General features: G+C 50.4%; 1 protein-coding gene across 1 annotated transcript; it reads right to left on the bottom strand.

Annotated features, from left to right (window-relative positions):
- Positions 1-4,167: 4,167 nt before the first annotated feature.
- Positions 4,168-8,194, bottom strand: LOC139257752 (probable G-protein coupled receptor 139; the record flags this gene model as incomplete). Its single annotated transcript, XM_070874616.1, has 2 exons — positions 8,121-8,194; positions 4,168-5,043 (listed from the first exon to the last, which is right to left on the bottom strand). Coding segments are annotated over exons 1-2 (946 nt in total), but the record flags the coding sequence as incomplete, so codon positions are not given.
- Between the last annotated feature and the right edge of the window lie 11,739 nt (positions 8,195-19,933).

A 19,933-nucleotide genomic window follows, 5' to 3' on the forward strand; every position in this document is an offset into this window, starting at 1 on the left:
TCCATGTGCACCGGGATGCCATTCAGTAAGACTTGCATCATCATGGGTGACGTTTAGTGTATGAGCTGTGGACGTCAGCCACGTGAACCCGCTGAACTTCAGCATCCATGGCTTTACCCCAGGCATCATCCTGCATTGCAGATCCCTCATCTGGTTCCTCTGTCTCACAGATTAGCCTCGCTACTGCCTTTTTGCACATCCTGGCCAAGTGTCCACTGATATTACAAATCCTACAGGTATATTGCTGGAATCTGCAGCTTCTTGCAGTGTGTCTACCCCCCACATCTCCAGCATGAGCTGAGATTGAGATTGCGGTTAACAAAGGGACTATTACCCAGCATTCCCCTCTGATTGCCCATTTGGCTGTTTCTAAGCACTCTGATGGTGGGTGTTAATGGTCCTATCGCGGGACGCATTGTTCCTCGAGATGGCGTGAATTGCCAATCCCCTCTCCATTGTCCTTGTTGCAGGCCCACCCTAGAGCCTGTTGCTGCCTGGGTGGTTTCGAAATGCCCTTGCCTGCCTGTGGGGTCCCGAGCAGTTTTCACCATGTTAACTCCCTGGTCCATCGCCACGTTGGGACCAGGGTTGCGTGCGTAAATTTGCTTGGTCTCCTCTTCCCCTGCCATAAAGGTCTGAGCTTTCAACGCCGCCCCTTCTAAAGTCAAGTCCTTGGTCTCTATGAGCTTCCTGGAAATGCTGGCATGATTAATGCCCTCGATGGCAAAAGTCCCTTAATATCTCCCGCTGCAGGCATCAGAGAACTTACAGAAACTGGCCAAGCACTGCAGGTCCGCCACGAAGTCCGAGATGTTTTGTCCCTCCCGGTGCCGGTGAGAGTAGAACCGGTGTAGGCCATGTGTACACTACTTGCCGGCTTGAGATGCTCACTGATCAGTTGGCTGAGCTCTTCAAAAGACTTGTCTGCCGGCTTTTGGGGTGCGAGCAGGTCTTTCATCAGCGCATACGTCTGTGGTCCACAGCTGGTCAGTAGGTGCATACGTCTGTGGACCACAGCTGGTCAGTAGATGCATACGTCTGTGGACCACAGCTGGTCAGTAGATGCATATGTCTGTGGACCACAGCTGGTCAGTAGATGCATACGTCTGTGGACCACAGCTGGTCAGTAGATGCATACGTCTGTGGACCACAGCTGGTCAGTAGATGCATACGTCTGTGGACCACAGCTGGTCAGTAGGTGCATACGTCTGTGGACCACAGCTGGTCAGTAGATGCATACGTCTGTGGACCACAGCTGGTCAGTAGATGCATACGTCTGTGAACCACAGCTGGTCAGTAGATGCATACGTCTGTGAACCACAGCTGGTCAGTAGATGCATACGTCTGTGGACCACAGCTGGTCAGTAGATGCATACGTCTGTGGACCACAGCTGGTCAGTAGATGCACCCTCCGCTTGTCAGCCGCTGTCTCTTCCAGCCAGTCCTTTGTGACAAAGCTCTGCTGGAGTCTTTCCACAAAGTCATCCCAGTCCTCACCCACACAGTAACGTTCCTCTGTGCCACCGGTGGCCATCCTCGTGGTTCGGTGATTCCCGTTTCTCGTCCCCAAATGTAGTGTCTCTGCACCTTACTACAAACTCACACGAGGCATGGATATATCAGACACGGTCACTCTGTGACCTTCACCTTTATTGGCAGGACTAAGGAGTACTGACCCTGGGTGGGACCTGCCCTTTTATACCTGGAAACCCAGGTGAGGAGTGTCTCCCGCAAGTTCACCCCCTGTGGTCAGGGTGTGCATTTCTAGGGTACAGGTACAGTGTGCATGAGTTACAGTTACATGACCAAATCATTACAAGATGGTTAAATACATGACACAGGGGACTTGTACGCCTTTAGTCCCATTATTTTACTGAGTACTACTTCATTAGCGATAGTGATTGTATGAAGTTCCAACCTCCCTACAGCCCCTTGCTTATCCACTATTGGGGTGTTTCAGTGGCTTCTACAGTGAAGACGGATACAATATATTTGTTCAATGTCTCGACCATTCCCCAGTCTCATCCTCCAGGGGAGGAACATTTACTTTAGCCACTGTTTTCCTTGTTATGTACCTGTAGAAACTCTTACTGTGTTTTTATATTTCGTGCTTGTTTCCTTTCATACTCTATCTTCCCTCTCTTTGTCAATTTTGTATTTGTTCTTTGCTGGCTTTTAAACGTTTCCCAATCCTCTGGTCTCCCACTGATCTTGGCCCATTGCAGGCCCTTGTTTTCAATGTGATGCCGACCCTTATTTCCTCAGTTAGGCACGGATGGTTATCCGTTCTCTTACAGTCTTTCCATCTCATTGGGATATATTTTAGTTGCGAGTTAAGAAATATCTCCTTAAATGTCTGCCACTGATCATCAACCGTCCCGTACTTTAATCTATTTTCCCAGTCCACTTTAGCCAACTCTGCCCCCATACCTTTGTTTTCTCAATAATTTAAGCTTAGGACACTGGTTTGAGAACTAACTTACTCACCGCCCAACAGAATTTCAAATTGAACCATGTTATGGTCATTCATTTCACTGTACCAGATCTAAGATAGCCTGCTCGCTGGTTGGATCCGCAATATGCTGTTCAAGGAAACCATCCAGGATACACTCTATGAACTCTTCCTCGGGGCTACGCTGGCCAATTTGCTTTGTCCAATCAATATGTAGGTTAAAATCGCCCAGGATTCTTTCGGTGCATTTATTACAAGCCTCCATCTGCCATGATCTTGCATGGCAGAGCAGGCTCGAGGGGCTCAATGGACTAATCGTGCTCCTATTTACTGCAAAAGCTTCCACAGATATGTGAAGAGAAAACGATTAGTGAAGACAGACGTAGGTCTCTTGCAGTCAGATTCAGGCACTGATGGAAAGCCTGGCCGACAGGAGCTGCCATCGTACCTGGTGTTGGACCTCCTCCTTACCATGCTGGGTTGTGGGGATTGGTGCAGGGCCGGGCCGAGTGGCTCCCCCTAGCCACTCACTCACTGCTTTGGTGAACAAACCTCTATCTGCTGCTGACCTCGACTCTCGCTGTAACTCACCTGGCCTCACTTCTGGGAAGGGGAAGGTCAGTGACATCAACCAGCCAATGGGAATAGATCCTGCCACCAGCTTTGTGCTGGGTACCAGAGCTGTATATGCTGTGCCGAGCGCGAGTGAGAACATCCATATGTGAGGCAGGGAGTGGTCCTGAGGAACACTACCCCATTGTCTAGGCAACGGATGTTGCCACCTTAGTGCAGGCGGGAGACCAGCTACTTTAGGTGGTACTTTAGGGGGTGCCATCCTTTTGCAGGTCACTGCTGACCTTGCAGAGGATCCTGACAGATTGTCACTCCCCGCCCAGGGAGCCCTGTGTAGACAGTGTGTGAGTGAGTGTGATAATATTCACCATGAGGGAGAGTGGCTCGGACACAATGGGCCTTAAATTCCGGCCTCACCAGGTCAGGCCCAAGTGTACATGCCCCGGAAACCGGCTTTTCCGATCTGTCAAAGATTTCTCCATATGGATTCTCCAAATCCCGGGGAGAAGACCATTTGTGTGGGTGAGATTGGGTCATTTGCCCAAATCATGCCCAGAGAATGTCCTTCAAACTCTTAAACCAGGTAAAAGCAGGTCGATACATTACTTTTACCAGTGTAAGAGTTCGAAAACATATCAAAAATAAACTTAAATACATATTTTTACAGTAAAAACCCTTTCCACCAAGGATCATTTATTTTAAACCTTATTGAAACATGTTAAAAAAATTCCAAAACATTTTTTTAACAAAACATTTAATTGACTTTAATTTCAATTAATTTTAAATATGTGATGTGTTTTTAATTTATTCTGTTGCTTTTCAATATTGAGGTGTTTATTCACATTGATAATATTGGGAACTCTGAAAAAGCGAGTTGCCATTATTATCACTGAGAATACTGCAGCGTGATTGGTGCTTCAGGCCCATGTGACTCCAGCTTTACTGTACGTATGGGGAAGGCCATTTCCCTAACGCTACACATGGAATGAAGGTCTCGGATGGGAATCGAAGGTTTACATAAAATATCCTCCGGTCGGAGGCATTTGTCCGAAGGAAGCCCCCAACCGGGATTTCCCCCCCATTATCTGGTGGCATTGAGTTCTGAGGCTGTAAAGTCTCTGCTGCTTCTTATCGTTTAATGCATTTTACAATTACAACAAAGGGATATTTCAGCACATTCTTCCACTGCTCCCGGAACTTAGTCTGTGTCACGGCGTAAATCCCAGTGTTTGTACAGCAACTCAGCTGCTGCAGCATGTAACCCAGTTCAGTTACTAACGCAGGTATAAATACAAGATGTGAAATCCAAACAAGCCGGTTTGCCACAAGAACCACCATATACATTGCCCATAGCAGGATGAAATTCCCCGAGATAACAAACAATAAAATCATGGATTTTCTGCGACTCTCCATCTCGGGGTCTCTGGGACTCTCCCCACTGCTGTGACCCCGGAGTCTCCTGCGAGCTCTGCTGGCCAGTAAAATGTGTCTGACAGTGAGAGCATTGAGCAGCAGGATCAGAATAAATGGGACACACGGGGTTAGAATATAATGAAGTAGTTCGAATACTGCCCAGCCCAGTGATGCATAATTAGTGTAACAAAACCAGGGGTTGTTACCAAGCACATACCTACTTGTGAACATAAAATACCAGGGTATGTTCTTTAAACAGCTCAGCACAGTCACTGTTCCCAGAACCACAGCCGCCGTTCTCTCGGTGCAATATTTAGTTTTCAGCTTCTGGCAACAAATGGCCACAAATCGATCGAAGGTGAAAGTGATGGTGAACCAGACAGAACAGTCTGTGGCTGCATAGAGCAGGACGGCGTGGATATTACACAGGGGGATGGAATACACGAAAATAAACTGTTCCTCATAACGAATCGGAATGTGCCTCAGTATCAGATCCAGGATCACCACCAGTAGATCCGTTGTTGCCATGGCCACCAGGTAACGAGTGACACATTTGGAGAGTCCACACTTTCCCCGGGACAGGATCATTATCGTCACTAAGTTCACTGTGAGGAAAGGAAATAACCAGTTAAATTAAACATCAGGCTGGGAGCAAGAGCAGAAGATTGATGGGATTCGGTCTGCAATCTGAAAATCATTAGTGACATGAAATGATATAATCTAATTCTCGTACCTGAGGAAATGAATGCAGTGTTTATTGCAAAAATAATAAGGAATCAATAAATGAAATGGGGATAAAGACAACATGAAATGAACAGATGTTTGATCAATGAGACATTAAATGATAGATCTACCTTCAGCTCAGCAGGCAACAACACTGCCCAAGGTAACAGGGACACACGGGTCAAGAAGCTCTCAGGAAGCCTTCGTGTCCCGGGATCAGTCAGCACCGAGAGCGGTGAGATTCACTTCTGTGCCGCTGTGTTGGTGGGAGGGGGCGGTGATAGGGGGAGAGGGAGGGAGACCCTCATTGTATTCTTGCTCCTGCTGAGGATATGGATTCTAATTCGAACTGAAAGTGAGTGTAACAGAAATAAACATCGACTGCAATTGTGGCGTGCAATAATTACAGGTGGTTCTACTTAAAATGTATGAAGCTAATATGACGATGTTAGGTTATTAAATACAAATGTACAGCAGTTAGAAAGATAACTGGGCTGCAGGAAGTGTATTGAACAATGAGCTTTACACCTTTTTGTTGAAATTGTCGCTCATTGAAAGAAAGAATTTCCGAATAACATGGCAAAGAATGGACTCTGAATAAAATAAATGGTTATCATTGACCAGGGAATGTCCAACTAAATGCTTTGTTTTAGCATCGAAATCGGACGACTTATTCCACAGGTAAAGTGCTGCCCAATGTTTCTGTAAAGTATCTGAACACAAATGGATATGAGTTATTCTTGTTTTCTTTCACATGCTGGTTTCCAACTTGTGCATCGTATATTAGATGGAAAAATATCAAAGGATTGTTTGATCATTAATACTTCAGTTACAATCAGCTGACATTCTTTATGCTGAATGAAAGCAGGGTACAATAGAGAATTACTCCGATTCTCACTGAGAGACCCACTGAGCTGTGGCAGACATACATGAGAGGCAATTGTAAACTCAAAACAAAGATTGCAAATAAATGTCTGGAAATCTGACTGAATGAGCATTTAGTGAGAATGAAAATGACCCGGATAAATCTGTTCCAACCATCAGAAGCAGTGGCAGTAATGCAGAACTGGAGAATGTGGAACATGAGGCACTGGCTGGAACTGAATGATTCGAAACATAGAAACATAGAAAATAGGAGAAACATAGAAAATAGGAGATATTTCAGTGATTTAAGAAGGTGTGTATGATCTGTCAGGATTTGTTCTTCGCACTGTGTGTAAGTAAACATGGCGAGCATTCGGTGAACACAACAGTAAAATACTGTGGATGATGAACGTCTGAAATAAAAATAGAAAATCCGAGAGATAATCAACAGGTCAGGCAGCATCAGAGGAGAGAGAAACACAGTGACTGTTTCAGGTCAATCACCTGTCGTCATTTGGTGGCAAGTTCCCGAAACTTAGAAAACCTGCTTCTGATCTGATACAAATGTGCAGTGTAGCGAGGATTCTCAAATTCAGGAAATAAAGTGTCTCTTCCAATATCTTTGCTTGAGTTCAATACAGAACATTTGAATCTTGATGGAGCAATATCATTTAAAGAATCAATAGCCGACAGCACGGTGAGGTACCAGATACACTAACAGCGAGGTACCAGATACACTAACAGCGAGGTACCAGATACACTAACAGTGAGGTACCAGATACACTAACAGTGAGGTACCAGATACACTAACAGCGAGGTACCAGATACACTAACAGTGAGGTACCAGATACACTAACAGCGAGGTACCAGATACACTAACAGCGAGGTACCAGATACACTAACAGCGAGGTACCAGATACATTAACAGCGAGGTACCAGATACACGAACAGTGAGGTACCAGATACACTAACAGTGAGGTACCAGATACACTAACAGGGAGGTACCAGATACACGAACAGTGAGGTACCAGATACACTAACAGTGAGGTACCAGATACACTAACAGTGAGGTACCAGATACACTAACATTGAGGTACCAGATACACTAACAGTGAGGTACCAGATACACTAACACTGAGGTACCAGATACACTTACAGCGAAGTAACATATACACTAACAGCGAGGTACCAGATACACTAACAGCGAGGTACCAGATACACTAACAGTGAGGTACCAGATACACTAGCAGTGAGGTACCAGATACACTAACAGCGAGGTACCAGATACACTAACAGCGAGGTACCAGATACACTAACAGTGAGGTACCAGATACACTAACAGCGAGGTACCAAATACACTAACAGTGAGGTACCAGATACACTAACAGTGACGTACCAGATAAACTAACAGAGAGGTACCAGATACACTAACAGCGAGGTACCAGATACACTAACAGCGAGGTACCAGATACACTAACAGTGAGGTACCAGATACACTAACAGCGAGGTACCAGATACACTAACAGCGAGGTACCAGATACACTAACAGTGAGGTACCAGATACACTAACAGCGAGGTACCAGATACACTAACAGCGAGGTACCAGATACACTAACCGTGAGGTACCAGATACACTAACAGTGAGGTACCAAATACACTAACAGTGAGGTACCAGATACACTAACCGTGAGGTACCAGATACACTAACCGTGAGGTACCAGATACACTAACAGTGAGGTACCAGGGACACTAACAGTGAGGTACCAGGGACACTAACAGTGAGGTACCAGATACACTAACAGTGAGGTACCAGATACACTTACAGCGAGGTACCAGATACACTTACAGCGAGGTACCAGATACACTAACAGTGAGGTACCAGATACACTAACAGCGAGGTACCAGATACACTAACAGCGAGGTACCAGATACACTAACAGCAGTGAGGATGTCCCATTATTTTTAAACAACAACACGTGCATAAACAAAATGCAATAGAATACCATTAATAACTGATTATCCCTTGGTACAGAGCAAGAATGATATTACAGTGAAACATGATTTATATATTTAATAATTGAACATAGATACTTACTCGGAACACCAAAAGCAGCGAGTAGAGGATAGTAAATATGTTGTATGTCGATCAATAATTTTCTTATCATGCCTTCTAGAGCCCATATATCAAACATGGCTAGAAATTCATCAGACATGGGAGGCGCTGGTGGGATGCGAGACACAACCATGACTTCCCTTCTGTGACTCACTTCTGGTATCTGTGCTGGAGGAGACCTGCTGATTGTGTGAGGTGAAACATTGAAGGGAGCTCCTTACATTGAGCAGAGGGAAATCCCAGATGACATCATTAGGCATCACTGTAACTGACATTAATCACAGACATTGAACAAACAGACTCATTGAACCAATGTCATCACAAAATTTCACTGCAACTTAATCCAGCTCACCGTATTGTACACAGTTTTAAATTAAAAGTGAGATAATGTGCGATTTTTTATACACCTATAAAATACCGAGGACAAAGATAACATAGTTTATATTCCTGTCTTGAATTAAAATTGAGAACAAAAGATGCGAAAGTGACAGAAACAAAGGAGGGATAAAAGATGAAAAGTCAGATTGCAGCAACCTTGTTCTCTGATGCATTGGATCCCAGGCCAGCAGGGTCAAAACATTCCCAATCAATAAATGTTCCCAAACGGCAGTATCTGAGCGATGGTCGCTGTAATGGATCAATCGGACTCGCGTACGTGACACAACTCCAGCCTCAATCCAGGAATTCCATTCCAAGCCCTCTAGATTACAGTCCTTCCACTTCAGTCCAGGAATTCCATTCCAAGCCCTCTAGATTACAGTCCTTCCACTTCAGTCCAGGAATTCCATTCCAAGCCCTCTAGATTATAGTCCTTCCACTTCAGTCCAGGAATTCCATTCCAAGCCTTCTAGATTACAGTCCTTCCACTTCAGTCCAGGAATTCCATTCCAAGCCCTCTAGATTACAGTCCTTCCACTTCAGTCCAGGAATTCCATTCCAAGCCCTCTAGATTACAGTCCTTCCACTTCAGTCCAGGAATTCCATTCCTAGGCCCTCTAGATTACAGTCCTTCCATTTCAGTCCAGGAATTCCATTCCAAGCCCTCTAGATTACAGTCCTTCCACTTCAGTCCAGGAATTCCATTCCTAGCCCTCTAGATTACAGTCCTTCCACTTCAGTCCAGGAATTCCATTCCCGGGACGGTCTATATTATCTGACACTCGAACAGGAACAACAGGTTATTTGTAAAGAATGACCTTACCCAATCAAGCATCTCCTTTATCGAGGGGAGGAATAATAAAAGAAGCAAAGGTTTGATCCCAAGGAACCAAAGGAAATTGCTTAAATATTAACCATTGAGATAAGTACTCTGTAAATATCTCAATACACCATGAAATGCTCTCGAAACATTGAAGTCTTGTATAATCATAATCTTATTCAGAGATCCATCCCTAGCAGTCAACATTGTGGATTCTCCCAACACCATCCCAGTGTTGGTCCACTTCCTCCAGCAGCACAGCCCCAGTGGAGTTGGGGCACATTTGTGTAACAGTCGGAAAGGATTGGCTCTGAGATTCCTAACATTGACTCTCGATCATATGAGTTCTTGTGGAATTAGGTCAAACAGTTAGTACAGGGAAAGCACATGCTGTTTACCAGATATCGCCCGCCCTCAGTTGAGGAACCCTCCATGTTGAACAACACTTGGAAGGAGCATTGAGAGTAGCAACGTCAGAGAATGTACCCTGAGTTGGAGATTTCAATGTCCATCACCAAGAGTGGCTCGGTAGATCCACTACTGACAGAGCCAGCCGAGTCATGAAGGACAAAGCTGCCAGACTGGGCATGTGGCAAATGGTGAGAGAACCAACACCAGGGAAACAGACCTGAACTCGTCCTCCCCAATCTACCTCTCACAGACATTACTGGTAGCAGTGACCACAACACAGTCAATGTGGGGACAAAGTTCTGTCTTCACACGAACAACACCCTCCATCGTGCTGTGTGGCATTACCACTGTGATCAATGGGATAGAGACATAGAAACATAGAAAATAGGTGCAGGTGTAGGCATTCGGCCCTTCGAGCCTGCACCACCATTCAATAAGATCATGGCTGATCATTCCCTCAGTACCCCTTTCCTGCTTTCTCTCCATACCCCTTGATCCCTTTAGCCATAAGGGCCATACCTAACTCCCTCTTGAATATATCTAACGAACTGGCATCAACAACTTTCTGCGGAAGAGAATTCCACAGGTTAACAACTCTCTGAGTTTCTCCTCACCTCAGTCCTAAATGGCCTACCCCTTATCCTTAAACTGTTGTCCCCTGGTTCTGGACTTCCCCAACATCGGGAACATTCATCCTGCATCTAACCTGTCCCGTCCCGTCAGAATTTTATATGTTTCTATGAGATCCCCTCTCATCTTTCTAAACTTCAGTGAATACAAACCCAGTCGATCCAGTCTCTCCTCATATGTCAGTCCTGCCATCCCAGGAATCAGTCTGGTGAACCTTCGCTGTATTCCCTCAATAGCAAAAACATCCTTCCTCAGATGAGGAGACCAAAACTGAACACAATATTCCAGGTGAGGCCTCACCAAGGCCCTGTACAACTGCAGTAAGACCTCCCTGCTCCTATATTCAAATCCCCTCGCTATGAAGGCCAACATACCATTTGCCTTCTTCACCGCCTGCTGTACCTGCATGCCAACTTTCAATGACTCATGTACCATGACACTCAGGTCTCGTTGCACCTCTCCATTTCCTAATTTGCTGCCATTCAGATAATATTCTGCCTTCATGTTTTTGCCAGCAAAGTGGATAGCCTCACATTTATCCACATTATACTGCATCTGCCATGCATTTGCCTACTCACCTAACCTGTCCAAGTCACCCTGCAGCCTCTTAGCGTCCCCCTCACAGCTCACACCGCCACCCAGCTTCATGTTATCTGCAAACTTGGAGATATTACACTCAATTCCTTCATCTAAATCATTGATGTAGATTCAGCACAGAAATAGCCGTTTAAAAGTGGGCATCCATGATGCACCATCAGCAGGAGAGGACAATCTGTAAACTCATGGCCCAGAATACCCCTCACACTCCCATTGCTATCAGAGACTACACAGGGGGAATCACAGAGTGGGTCAGTACTTACAGAGACTACACAGGGGGAGTCACAGACTGGGTCAGTACTTACAGAGGCTACACAGGGGGAGTCACAGAGTGGGTCAGTACTTACAGAGACTACACAGGGGGAATCACAGAGTGGGTCAGTACTTACAGAGACTACACAGGGGAATCACAGAGTGGGTCAGTACTGACAGAGACTACACAGGGGGGAATCACAGAGTGGGTCAGTACTTACAGAGACTACACAGGGGGAGTCACAGAGAGGGTCAGTACTTAGAGACTACACAGAGGGAATCACAGAGTGGGTCAGCACTTCGAGACTACACAGGGAGAGTCAGAGTGGGTCAGTACTTACAGAGACGACACAGGAATCACAGAGTGGGTCAGTACTGACAGAGACTACACAGGGGGAATCACAGAGTGGGTCAGTACTTACAGAGACTACACAGGGGGAATCACAGAGTGGGTCAGTACTTACAGAGACGACATAGGGGGAATCACAGAGTGGGTCAGTACTTACAGAGACTACACAGGGGGAATCACAGAGTGGGTCTGTACTTACAGAGACTACACAGGGGGAGTCACAGAGTGGGTCAGTACTTACAGGGAGTAAACAGGGAGTCACCGAGTGGGTCTGTACTTACAGCGAGTAAACAGGGAGTCACAGAGTGGGTCTGTACTTACAGAGACTACACAGGCGGAGTCACAGATTGGGTCAATACTTACAGAGACGACACAGGGGGAATCACAGAGTGGGTCAGTACTTAAAGAGACTACTCAGCGAGAGTCACACAGTGGGTCAGTACTTACAGGGAGTAAACAGGGAGTTACAGAGTGTGTCTGTACTTACAGCGAGTACAAAGGGGTCACATAAGAACATAACATCAGAATTAGGAACAGGAGTAGGCCATCTAGCCCCTTGAGCCTGCTCCGCCATTCAACAAGATCATGGCTGATCTGGCCGTGGACTCAGCACCACTTACCCGCCCTCTCTCGGTAACCCTTAATTCCCTTATTGGTTAAAAATCTATCTATCTGTGATTTGAATACATTCAATGAGCTAGCCTCAACTGCTTCCTTGGGCAGAGAATTCCACAGATTCACAACCCTCTGGGAGAAGAAATTCCTTCTCAACTCGGTTTTAAATTGGCTCCCCTGTATTTTGAGGCTGTGCCCCCTAGTTCTAGTCTCCCCGACCAGTAGAAACAACCTCTCTGCCTCTATCTTGTCTATCCCTTTCATTATTTTAAATGTTTCGAAAAGATCACCCCTCATCCTTCTGAACTCCAACGAGTAAAGACCCAGTCTACTCAATCTATCATCATAAGGTAACCCCCTCATCTCCGGAATCAGCCTCGTGAATTGTCTCTGTACCCCCTCCAAAGCTAGTATATCCTTCCTTAAGTAAGGTGACCAAAACTGCATGCAGTACTCCAGGTGCGACCTCACCAATACCCTATACAGTTGCAGCAGGACCTCCCTGCTTTTGTACTCCATCCCTCTCGCAATGAAGGCCAACATCCCATTTGCCTTCCTGATTACCTGCTGCACCTGCAAACTAACTTTTTGGGATTTTTAGAGTTTAATTTGTTTTAATTGCCGGTGCTTTTAGTGTCCCCCTCTCCTTTTATAGGGGGCACTTGGAAAAATGTGATTTTAGCGATCAAAAAAAAACAAAGAAAAAAAAAACACAAAAAAAGGAAAAAAAAAGGGACCTTGAAAATGTCTGCTGTGTCACCCAGGCGGGTGGCACGGTTTAATGTTTATGTTTTTCAGGTAAACTCAAAAGAGTTTTCTAAAAGAGTTTCATGCACAAGGACCAATTGTGGAGCAGTGGAGGCGTGTCCTGCTCAGTTGGAGCTGAGCTGCAGTGAGGAGAGGAGCTACCAACCTTAGCTCCTGTTTGGAAGGCCTGGAGTGAGCCCTGAGACCAGCCCAGGAAGAGGAGGAAAGGGCTAGCTTGCTACCCATTCAACATCCGGAGGGAGAGGAGGAGCACAGAAACATTTTAACATTTATTACAACTACAGAGAGTTGGAGAGAGGGGGAAAAAACAACAACCTGTTTGGAAGGAGGGAGAGTCTACAACATTCTACAGGTGGGTGTTGGTGCATTTCCCCGGAAAGACTTTGCTGTATCGGTGGGGGGAGGAAAGAAGACCACTGAGGGCCGGAACGTCGCGGGGGGTGTGTGTGGGTGGAAGTGTGTGTGGGGGCCTTGCTTACAACTAGGCCCCACACACAATTGACCCCCCCCAATTGCCTAGGATAGCTGGAGCTACCAGGCTGAAGATTTTATTTACCACCTCTTTAAACATCGTTAGGAGTGTGTGCCTGGTGGCTCTAGCTGCCCCAGGTGAAGACATCTTCTCCCCTCACCCGAAGACCACCCCAAAGACTATTGTGTGTTTTGCCATCTGGGGAGTGCACCCACCCACAGCTGCGAGGGGAGACCTGCCCCCCCCTTCCCACCCCCCTCTCTCTTTCTCTGTTACTCTCTGTTTCTCCCCTCTCTCTCTGAGAGCCCTTTTTCTCCCAAATTAATTGAGAAAAAACAATTGAGACAACTGAGCAAAGGGAGCAAGGCCCCTCCCCAATTGCCAACTAGGGGAGAGGTGTGCCTCGTTAAGAGCTCCTCTGCTCAGTCTTACTATAAGAGGCCAATTAAGACCATTAAGGCCTGTGACTTTGCGGTTCGTGTAGCCCTTAAAGGGACCCCGTGATGGCGACCCCATCCACGCCGGTGGCAGGGCCAGCGAAGACATATGCGCAGGTGGCAACCGCTTCCACGGCACCTCCTGCGCCACCCGCTGCCCTGCCACCATTCAGACTTATAACAAAGAAACACGGGGTCAAGAGCTACACTCACCCCACAATGACCATCGAGGAGTGCGTGCGGGCGATGGCTGGGGTAGTCGGCCCCTCGGCCATTGTCGCAGCCTCCAAGATGTCTGGGAAGGCCGTGTTCTTCCTGGGGTCGGAGCGGGCGGTGTCCCTGGCCCTCGAAAGGGGGCTCACGGTGGGCGGGACGTTCCTGCCGGTGGACCCTCTCGAGGCCACCGCGCAGAGGGTCATCATTTCAAACGTCCCGCCCTTTGTTCCCGCTGAGCTCCTCCTCCCTCACCTACACCAACTGGGGGAGGTAAGGTCGGGGATCAACCCCATACCGCTCGGCCTCAGGGAGAACAGCCTGCGCCACGTGTTCTCCTTCCGCTGATCTGCCTGTCGTGGGGGGCGTGGGGACCGCGGAGGAATGCGTAGCCGCCGGGCCGGGCGTCCCGGGGACTGAGGCGGGCGGGGCCGAAAAGGCCGAACCTGAGCCCGCCCAGCCAATACCCAACTTCCCCCGGGAGTCGCTCGACCCGGCAGAAACACAAACTGATTTTAATGAAACTGTAGATACTGGGCCGGGGGGTGGCAGCGGGGAGGGGGAGGAACACCCACCCTCGCCTCTTACTTTGGAGCTGGAGCACTTGGGGAGCCTGGGGATCTCCTATGGCCGGGTCTCTCCTTGTTCTCCGGTTCCTGGGGCGGAGGGGGAACCCCTTCCGCTGTCATTTCCCGACCCAGCACCATTTTTAAAAGAGCCCAGTGGGGACTCCTCTGCCGACGATCCTGGGGGTGGGATCGGGGCAGTGCCAGGGCCGGTTGGAGCGGCCGGTTCATTTGCCGTACCTTGTGCGGTCGATGGGCCGGCTGCTGGCGGCCACCTCCCGGAGGAGGACGGGGACTCGGTGGGGGACGCGGGTGAAGACCTAGAGACCACCGCCAGCGAGGCGGTGGATCTGCTCGCGGCCGCCGCCGAGACCATCCTCATTCCTGCAAAGGAACTCCGGGACTTTTTGGCCCAGAGCCGGGGTCGCCGCGACCAAGCCCGACTGGCCCTGGAAAAATGGTCCGAGCCGGAGCTGATCAAGGGGTCCATCCGCGCCGCCGTTAAAACCTTGGCCGCGGGCGGGCCCTTGACAAAGGAGCAGCACCTTGAGCTGCGCGAGCTCGAGGGACTCCTCGCTGGGCTGCGGAGGGAGCGGAGTTCAACAAAAGACTCCGCTCCCCCCCCCACAATAGGTTAAGGTAGAGGTTGCACTATGCTTTTGCCATGAAGATAACCATAGCCAGCCTCAACATCAACGGCGGCAGAGGGGCACGCCGTAGATTTGACAATTTTTCGCTCCTGCGGGAGGGGAAATATGCCGTGTGCTTCCTGCAAGAAACCCACACCGTTCCGGGAGACGAAGCCACGTGGCTCCTGGAATGGCAAGGAGAGGTCCGCATGAGCCACCTCACCGCCATTTCTAGTGGGGTGGCCATCTTGCTGGGCCCGCATTTTCAGCCGGAGATCTTGGGGGTCGAGGAGCCCGTGCCAGGCCGCTTGCTGCACGTAACGGTTCGCCTGGGGGACGTGCCGCTCCATCTCGTGAACGTGTACGCCCCTCAGCCCGGCCCGCAGCAAACGCGCTTCTTTGAAGAGGTGTCCGCTCTTCTTGGCTCCGTCGACGTCGGCGACTGCATTGTCCTCGGGGGGGATTTTAACTGCACCCTCGAGGCGAGGGACCGCTCCGGTGCCCCGCAGTGCATGACGGCGATGGAGAAGTTGAGGGACCTGGTCGGGTCCTTCGACTTGGTGGACGTCTGGCGAAATCTCCACCCCGAATCCAGCGCCTTTACTTGGGTGAGGCCTGGAGTAGGATGGTCTAGAGTCGACCGCCTTTACGTGTCTCGGGCATACGTTTCCTGCGTCCCGGCGGCCTCCATGCGGCCGGTGCCGTGTTCGGACCACCACCTGGTGTGGGCGGAGCTCGCTTCGCTCCGCGCGAGGACGGGGTCCGCGTACTGGCACTTTAACAACCGGCTGCTGGAGGACGTGCGGTTCCAGGACTCGTTCCGTCGATTCTGGTCCGACTGGAGAAGGAAGCAGGGGGGCTTCCCCTCCTTGAGGCTATGGTGGGACGTGGGCAAGGCTCACGTCCGCGTCTTCTGTCAAGAGTACGCGAGGGGGTCGACCAAGAGGCGGGCGGCCAGGGTCGGGCGCCTAGAAAAAGAGGTGCTCGACCTGGAAGCCCGTCTCGGTCAAGTCGTCCAGGACCCGGCCCTGCGGACGGTGTACGAAGCGAAGAAGGCCGCGCTGAAGGACCTGCAGCTCGTCGGGTCCCGAGGCGCGTTCGTGAGGTCGCGGATCCGGTTCCTGCGGGATCTGGACCGCGGCTCCCCCTTCTTCTACTCGCTGGAAAAAAGGCAGAGTGTCCGTAAGCAGCTCTTGACGCTGCTGGCCGACGACGGCTCTCTCGTCTCGGATCCGGAGGGCGTCAACAACAGGGTCCGTGAATATTACGGGGCTCTGTTCTCTCCGGATCCGTCCAGCGAGGAAGCGCGTAGAGTTTTGTGGGAGGACCTGCCGAAGGTCAGCCCGGAGGGCGCCGAAAATCTGGAAGCTCCGCTAAGCCTGGCGGAGCTGACCGGTGCCCTCGCCCGGCTCTCGAGGGGAAAATCCCCGGGGCTGGACGGGCTGACCGTGGAGTTCCACAGGGCGTTCTGGGACGTTCTGGGGGGCGACTACGCGCGGGTCCTGGGGGAAAGTCTGGCGACCGGGGAGATGCCCCTCTCTTGGCGCAGGGCAGTCATCGTCCTGCTGCCTAAGAAGGGCGATCTCCGCCTCCTTAAGAACTGGCGCCCGGTCTCCCTCCTCAGCACGGACTACAAAATCTTCGCCAGGGCGATGTCTGCTCGCCTTGGCGCCGTGCTGGACCACATGATCCACCCCGACCAGTCCTACACGGTCCCGGGCCGGACAATCCACGATAACATCCATCTGGTCCGGGACCTCATCCATTGTTCCCAGGAGGCTGGTCTGTCGGTCGCCTTCCTATCCCTCGACCAAGAGAAGGCGTTCGACAGGGTGGATCACGACTATCTGCTCGGAACGCTGCGCGCTTTCGGGTTCAGGACGCATTTCGTCGCCCAGATCCGACTTTTGTACGCCACCGCGGAGTGTCTGATTAAGGTTAACGGGTCCTTGACGGCGCCCCTTCGCTTTAGGAGAGGGGTGCGCCAGGGTTGCCCCATGTCCGGCCAGTTATACGCCGTTTGCGTGGAGTCTTTCCTGCGCCTCTTGCGGACGAGGTTGAAGGGACTGGCTCTGCAAGGGCCGGGCGTGGAGGTCGATGACGTGCTCCTCGCGGTAGAGGATCCCGCTGACCTGCGGAGAATGCGTGAGTGCCAGGAGATTTACTCGGCCGCGTCCTCCGCCAGGATCAACTGGGAGAAATGTTCCGGACTCCTGGTGGGTCAGTGGCGGGTGGACTCCCTGCCGGAGGAGCTCAGGCCTTTTGCCTGGAGCACGACCCATCTCCTCTATCTGGGAGTCTATCTTAGCCCCGACGAGGGAGCCTGGCCGGCGAACTGGCAGGAGCTGGAGGCCAAGGTCGCCGCTCGCCTAGGGCGCTGGACAGGACTGCTCCAAGTGCTGTCCTACAGGGGTCGAGCGCTAGTCATAAACCAGCTGGTGGCCGCAATTTTGTGGTACCGGCTGGTCACTTTGACCCCTCCCCCTGCGTTTGTCGCCAAGATACAGAAGAAGCTGGTGGACTTCTTCTGGAACAACAGGAAGCACTGGGTCTCTGCTGCGGTCTTGAGTCTCCCGCTTGAGGAGGGCGGTCAGTCGTTGGTGTGCGTCAGCGCCCAGCTCGCGACTTTCCGTCTTCAGACCCTGCAGAGATACTTTTACGTCGAGCCCCCTCCTAGGTGGTGTGCTCTGGCGAGGTATTTCTTCCGCCAGCAGCTCGACCTCAATTATGACACGCAGCTCCTGTTTGTGAACTTGGGGGGTGCCAGGACCGCCCTCCGGGAGCTGCCTGTCTTTTACAGGGACCTCATCAGGGTCTGCAACAAAGTCTCCACCAAGCGCAGCTCTCCGCCGGCTGGAGTGGCGGCCGTCCTGCAGGAGCCGCTGCTCGGGAATCTGTACCTCCACGACCGAGGTTTTATGTGGCGGTCGGAAGAGAGGGCTGTGGCTGGTGAGGTGACCAGGGTCAGGGACCTGCTCGATGGCGGAGGAGCGGGCTGGATGGCGCCAGACACACTGGCGCGGCGCCTAAATTATGCCGACGTCCGCCACGCGGCCGATGCCATCGAGTCGCTAAAAACAGCTCTGGGCCCTGACCCCGTTAGGTGCATCGAGGAGGCTCAAGCATGTGGGGAGATCCCGTCCGAACTGACCCCCGTCCGGACGGAATTCCTCATCGGCGCCAAACCCCGGAACCTCCCTCGGGGGCCGGCGCCTCACAACTTGAGCCGCCTCGGGGAAATCCCCTCCGTGCCTTTCAGTTCCGCGCGGAGGGGTTTCCTGTACGGGCTGCTCCTGCACACCCTCAACTTTGCCATCCTCGCCGGCCGTCCGGACACGCCATGGCGTACCATCTTGCCGTCCGGAGGAGGCGGGGGTCCCCGATGGAGGGCACTCTACGCAGGGGTCCTCCCACTATTCGTCGGGGACTTGGCCTGGAGGGTGGTGCACGGAGCAGTGCCGTGCAACAAATTTCTAAGCCGGTTCACGGACTCCCAGGCCGCCTGCAATTTCTGCGGTCTGGAGGAGTCCGTGTTCCATGTTTTTATTGAGTGCACGAGGTTGCAGCCCCTGTTCCACTATTTGAAGGGGCTGCTCCTGAAATTCTGGCTGCACTTCAGTCCCACTCTCCTGATCTTTGGGCACCCTGTGCGGAGGGGAGCGGGTAGGTCCGAGGGCCTCCTCATAGGACTGCTCCTGGGCACGGCCAAGGGTGCCATCAGCCGGTCCAGGCAGCGGGCGGTCGAGGGGGTCGTTCAACCTGACTGCCTGCCTCTCTTCCACTCTTACATCCGGTCCAGGGTGTCCTTGGAGATGGAGCACGCGGTGTCCACCGGTACGCTTGCGGCCTTCCGCGAGAGGTGGGCACCGGAGGGACTGGAGTGCATCATCACGCCCGGCAACCAAATTTTAATTTGATTTTACGTTTTAAAGTTTAATTTGTTTTAATTGTCGGTGTTTTTAGTGTCCCCCTTCCCTTTTATAGGGGGCACTGGGGAAAAAAGGTGATTTTAGTGCCCAAAAAAAAAAACCCAAAAAAAACGAAAAACACAAAAAAAAAAGAAAAAAAAGGGCCTTGTAATTATCTGGTGTGTCATCCAGGTCGGGTGGCACGGTTTAATGTTTTATGTTTTATAGGTAGACTCTAAAAGAGTTTCATGCACAAGGACCCCCAGGTCCCTCTGCACCGCAGCATGTTGTAATTTCTCCCCATTCAAATAATATTCCCTTTTACTGTTTTTTTTTTCCAAGGTGGATGACATTTTCCGACATTGTATTCCATCTGCCAAACCTTAGCCCATTCACTTAACCTATCTAAATCTCTTTGCAGCCTCTCTGTGTCCTCTACACAACCCGCTTTCCCACTAATCTTTGTGTCATCTGCAAATTTTGTTACACTACACTCTGTCCCCTCTTCCAGCTCATCTATGTATATTGTAAACAGTTGTGGTCCCAGCACCAATCCCTGTGGCACACCACTAACCAGCGATTTCCAACCCGAAAAGGACCCATTTATCCCGACTCTCTGCTTTCTGTTCGCCAGCCAATTCTCTATCCATGCTAATACATTTCCTCTGACTCCGCGCACCTTTATCTTCTGCAGTAACCTTTTGTGTGGCACCTTATCGAATGCCTTTTGGAAATCTAAATACACCACAT

The sequence above is a fragment of the Pristiophorus japonicus genome, unplaced genomic scaffold (genome assembly GCF_044704955.1).
Source record: "Pristiophorus japonicus isolate sPriJap1 unplaced genomic scaffold, sPriJap1.hap1 HAP1_SCAFFOLD_908, whole genome shotgun sequence".
NCBI classification, from domain to species: Eukaryota; Metazoa; Chordata; class Chondrichthyes; family Pristiophoridae; genus Pristiophorus; species Pristiophorus japonicus.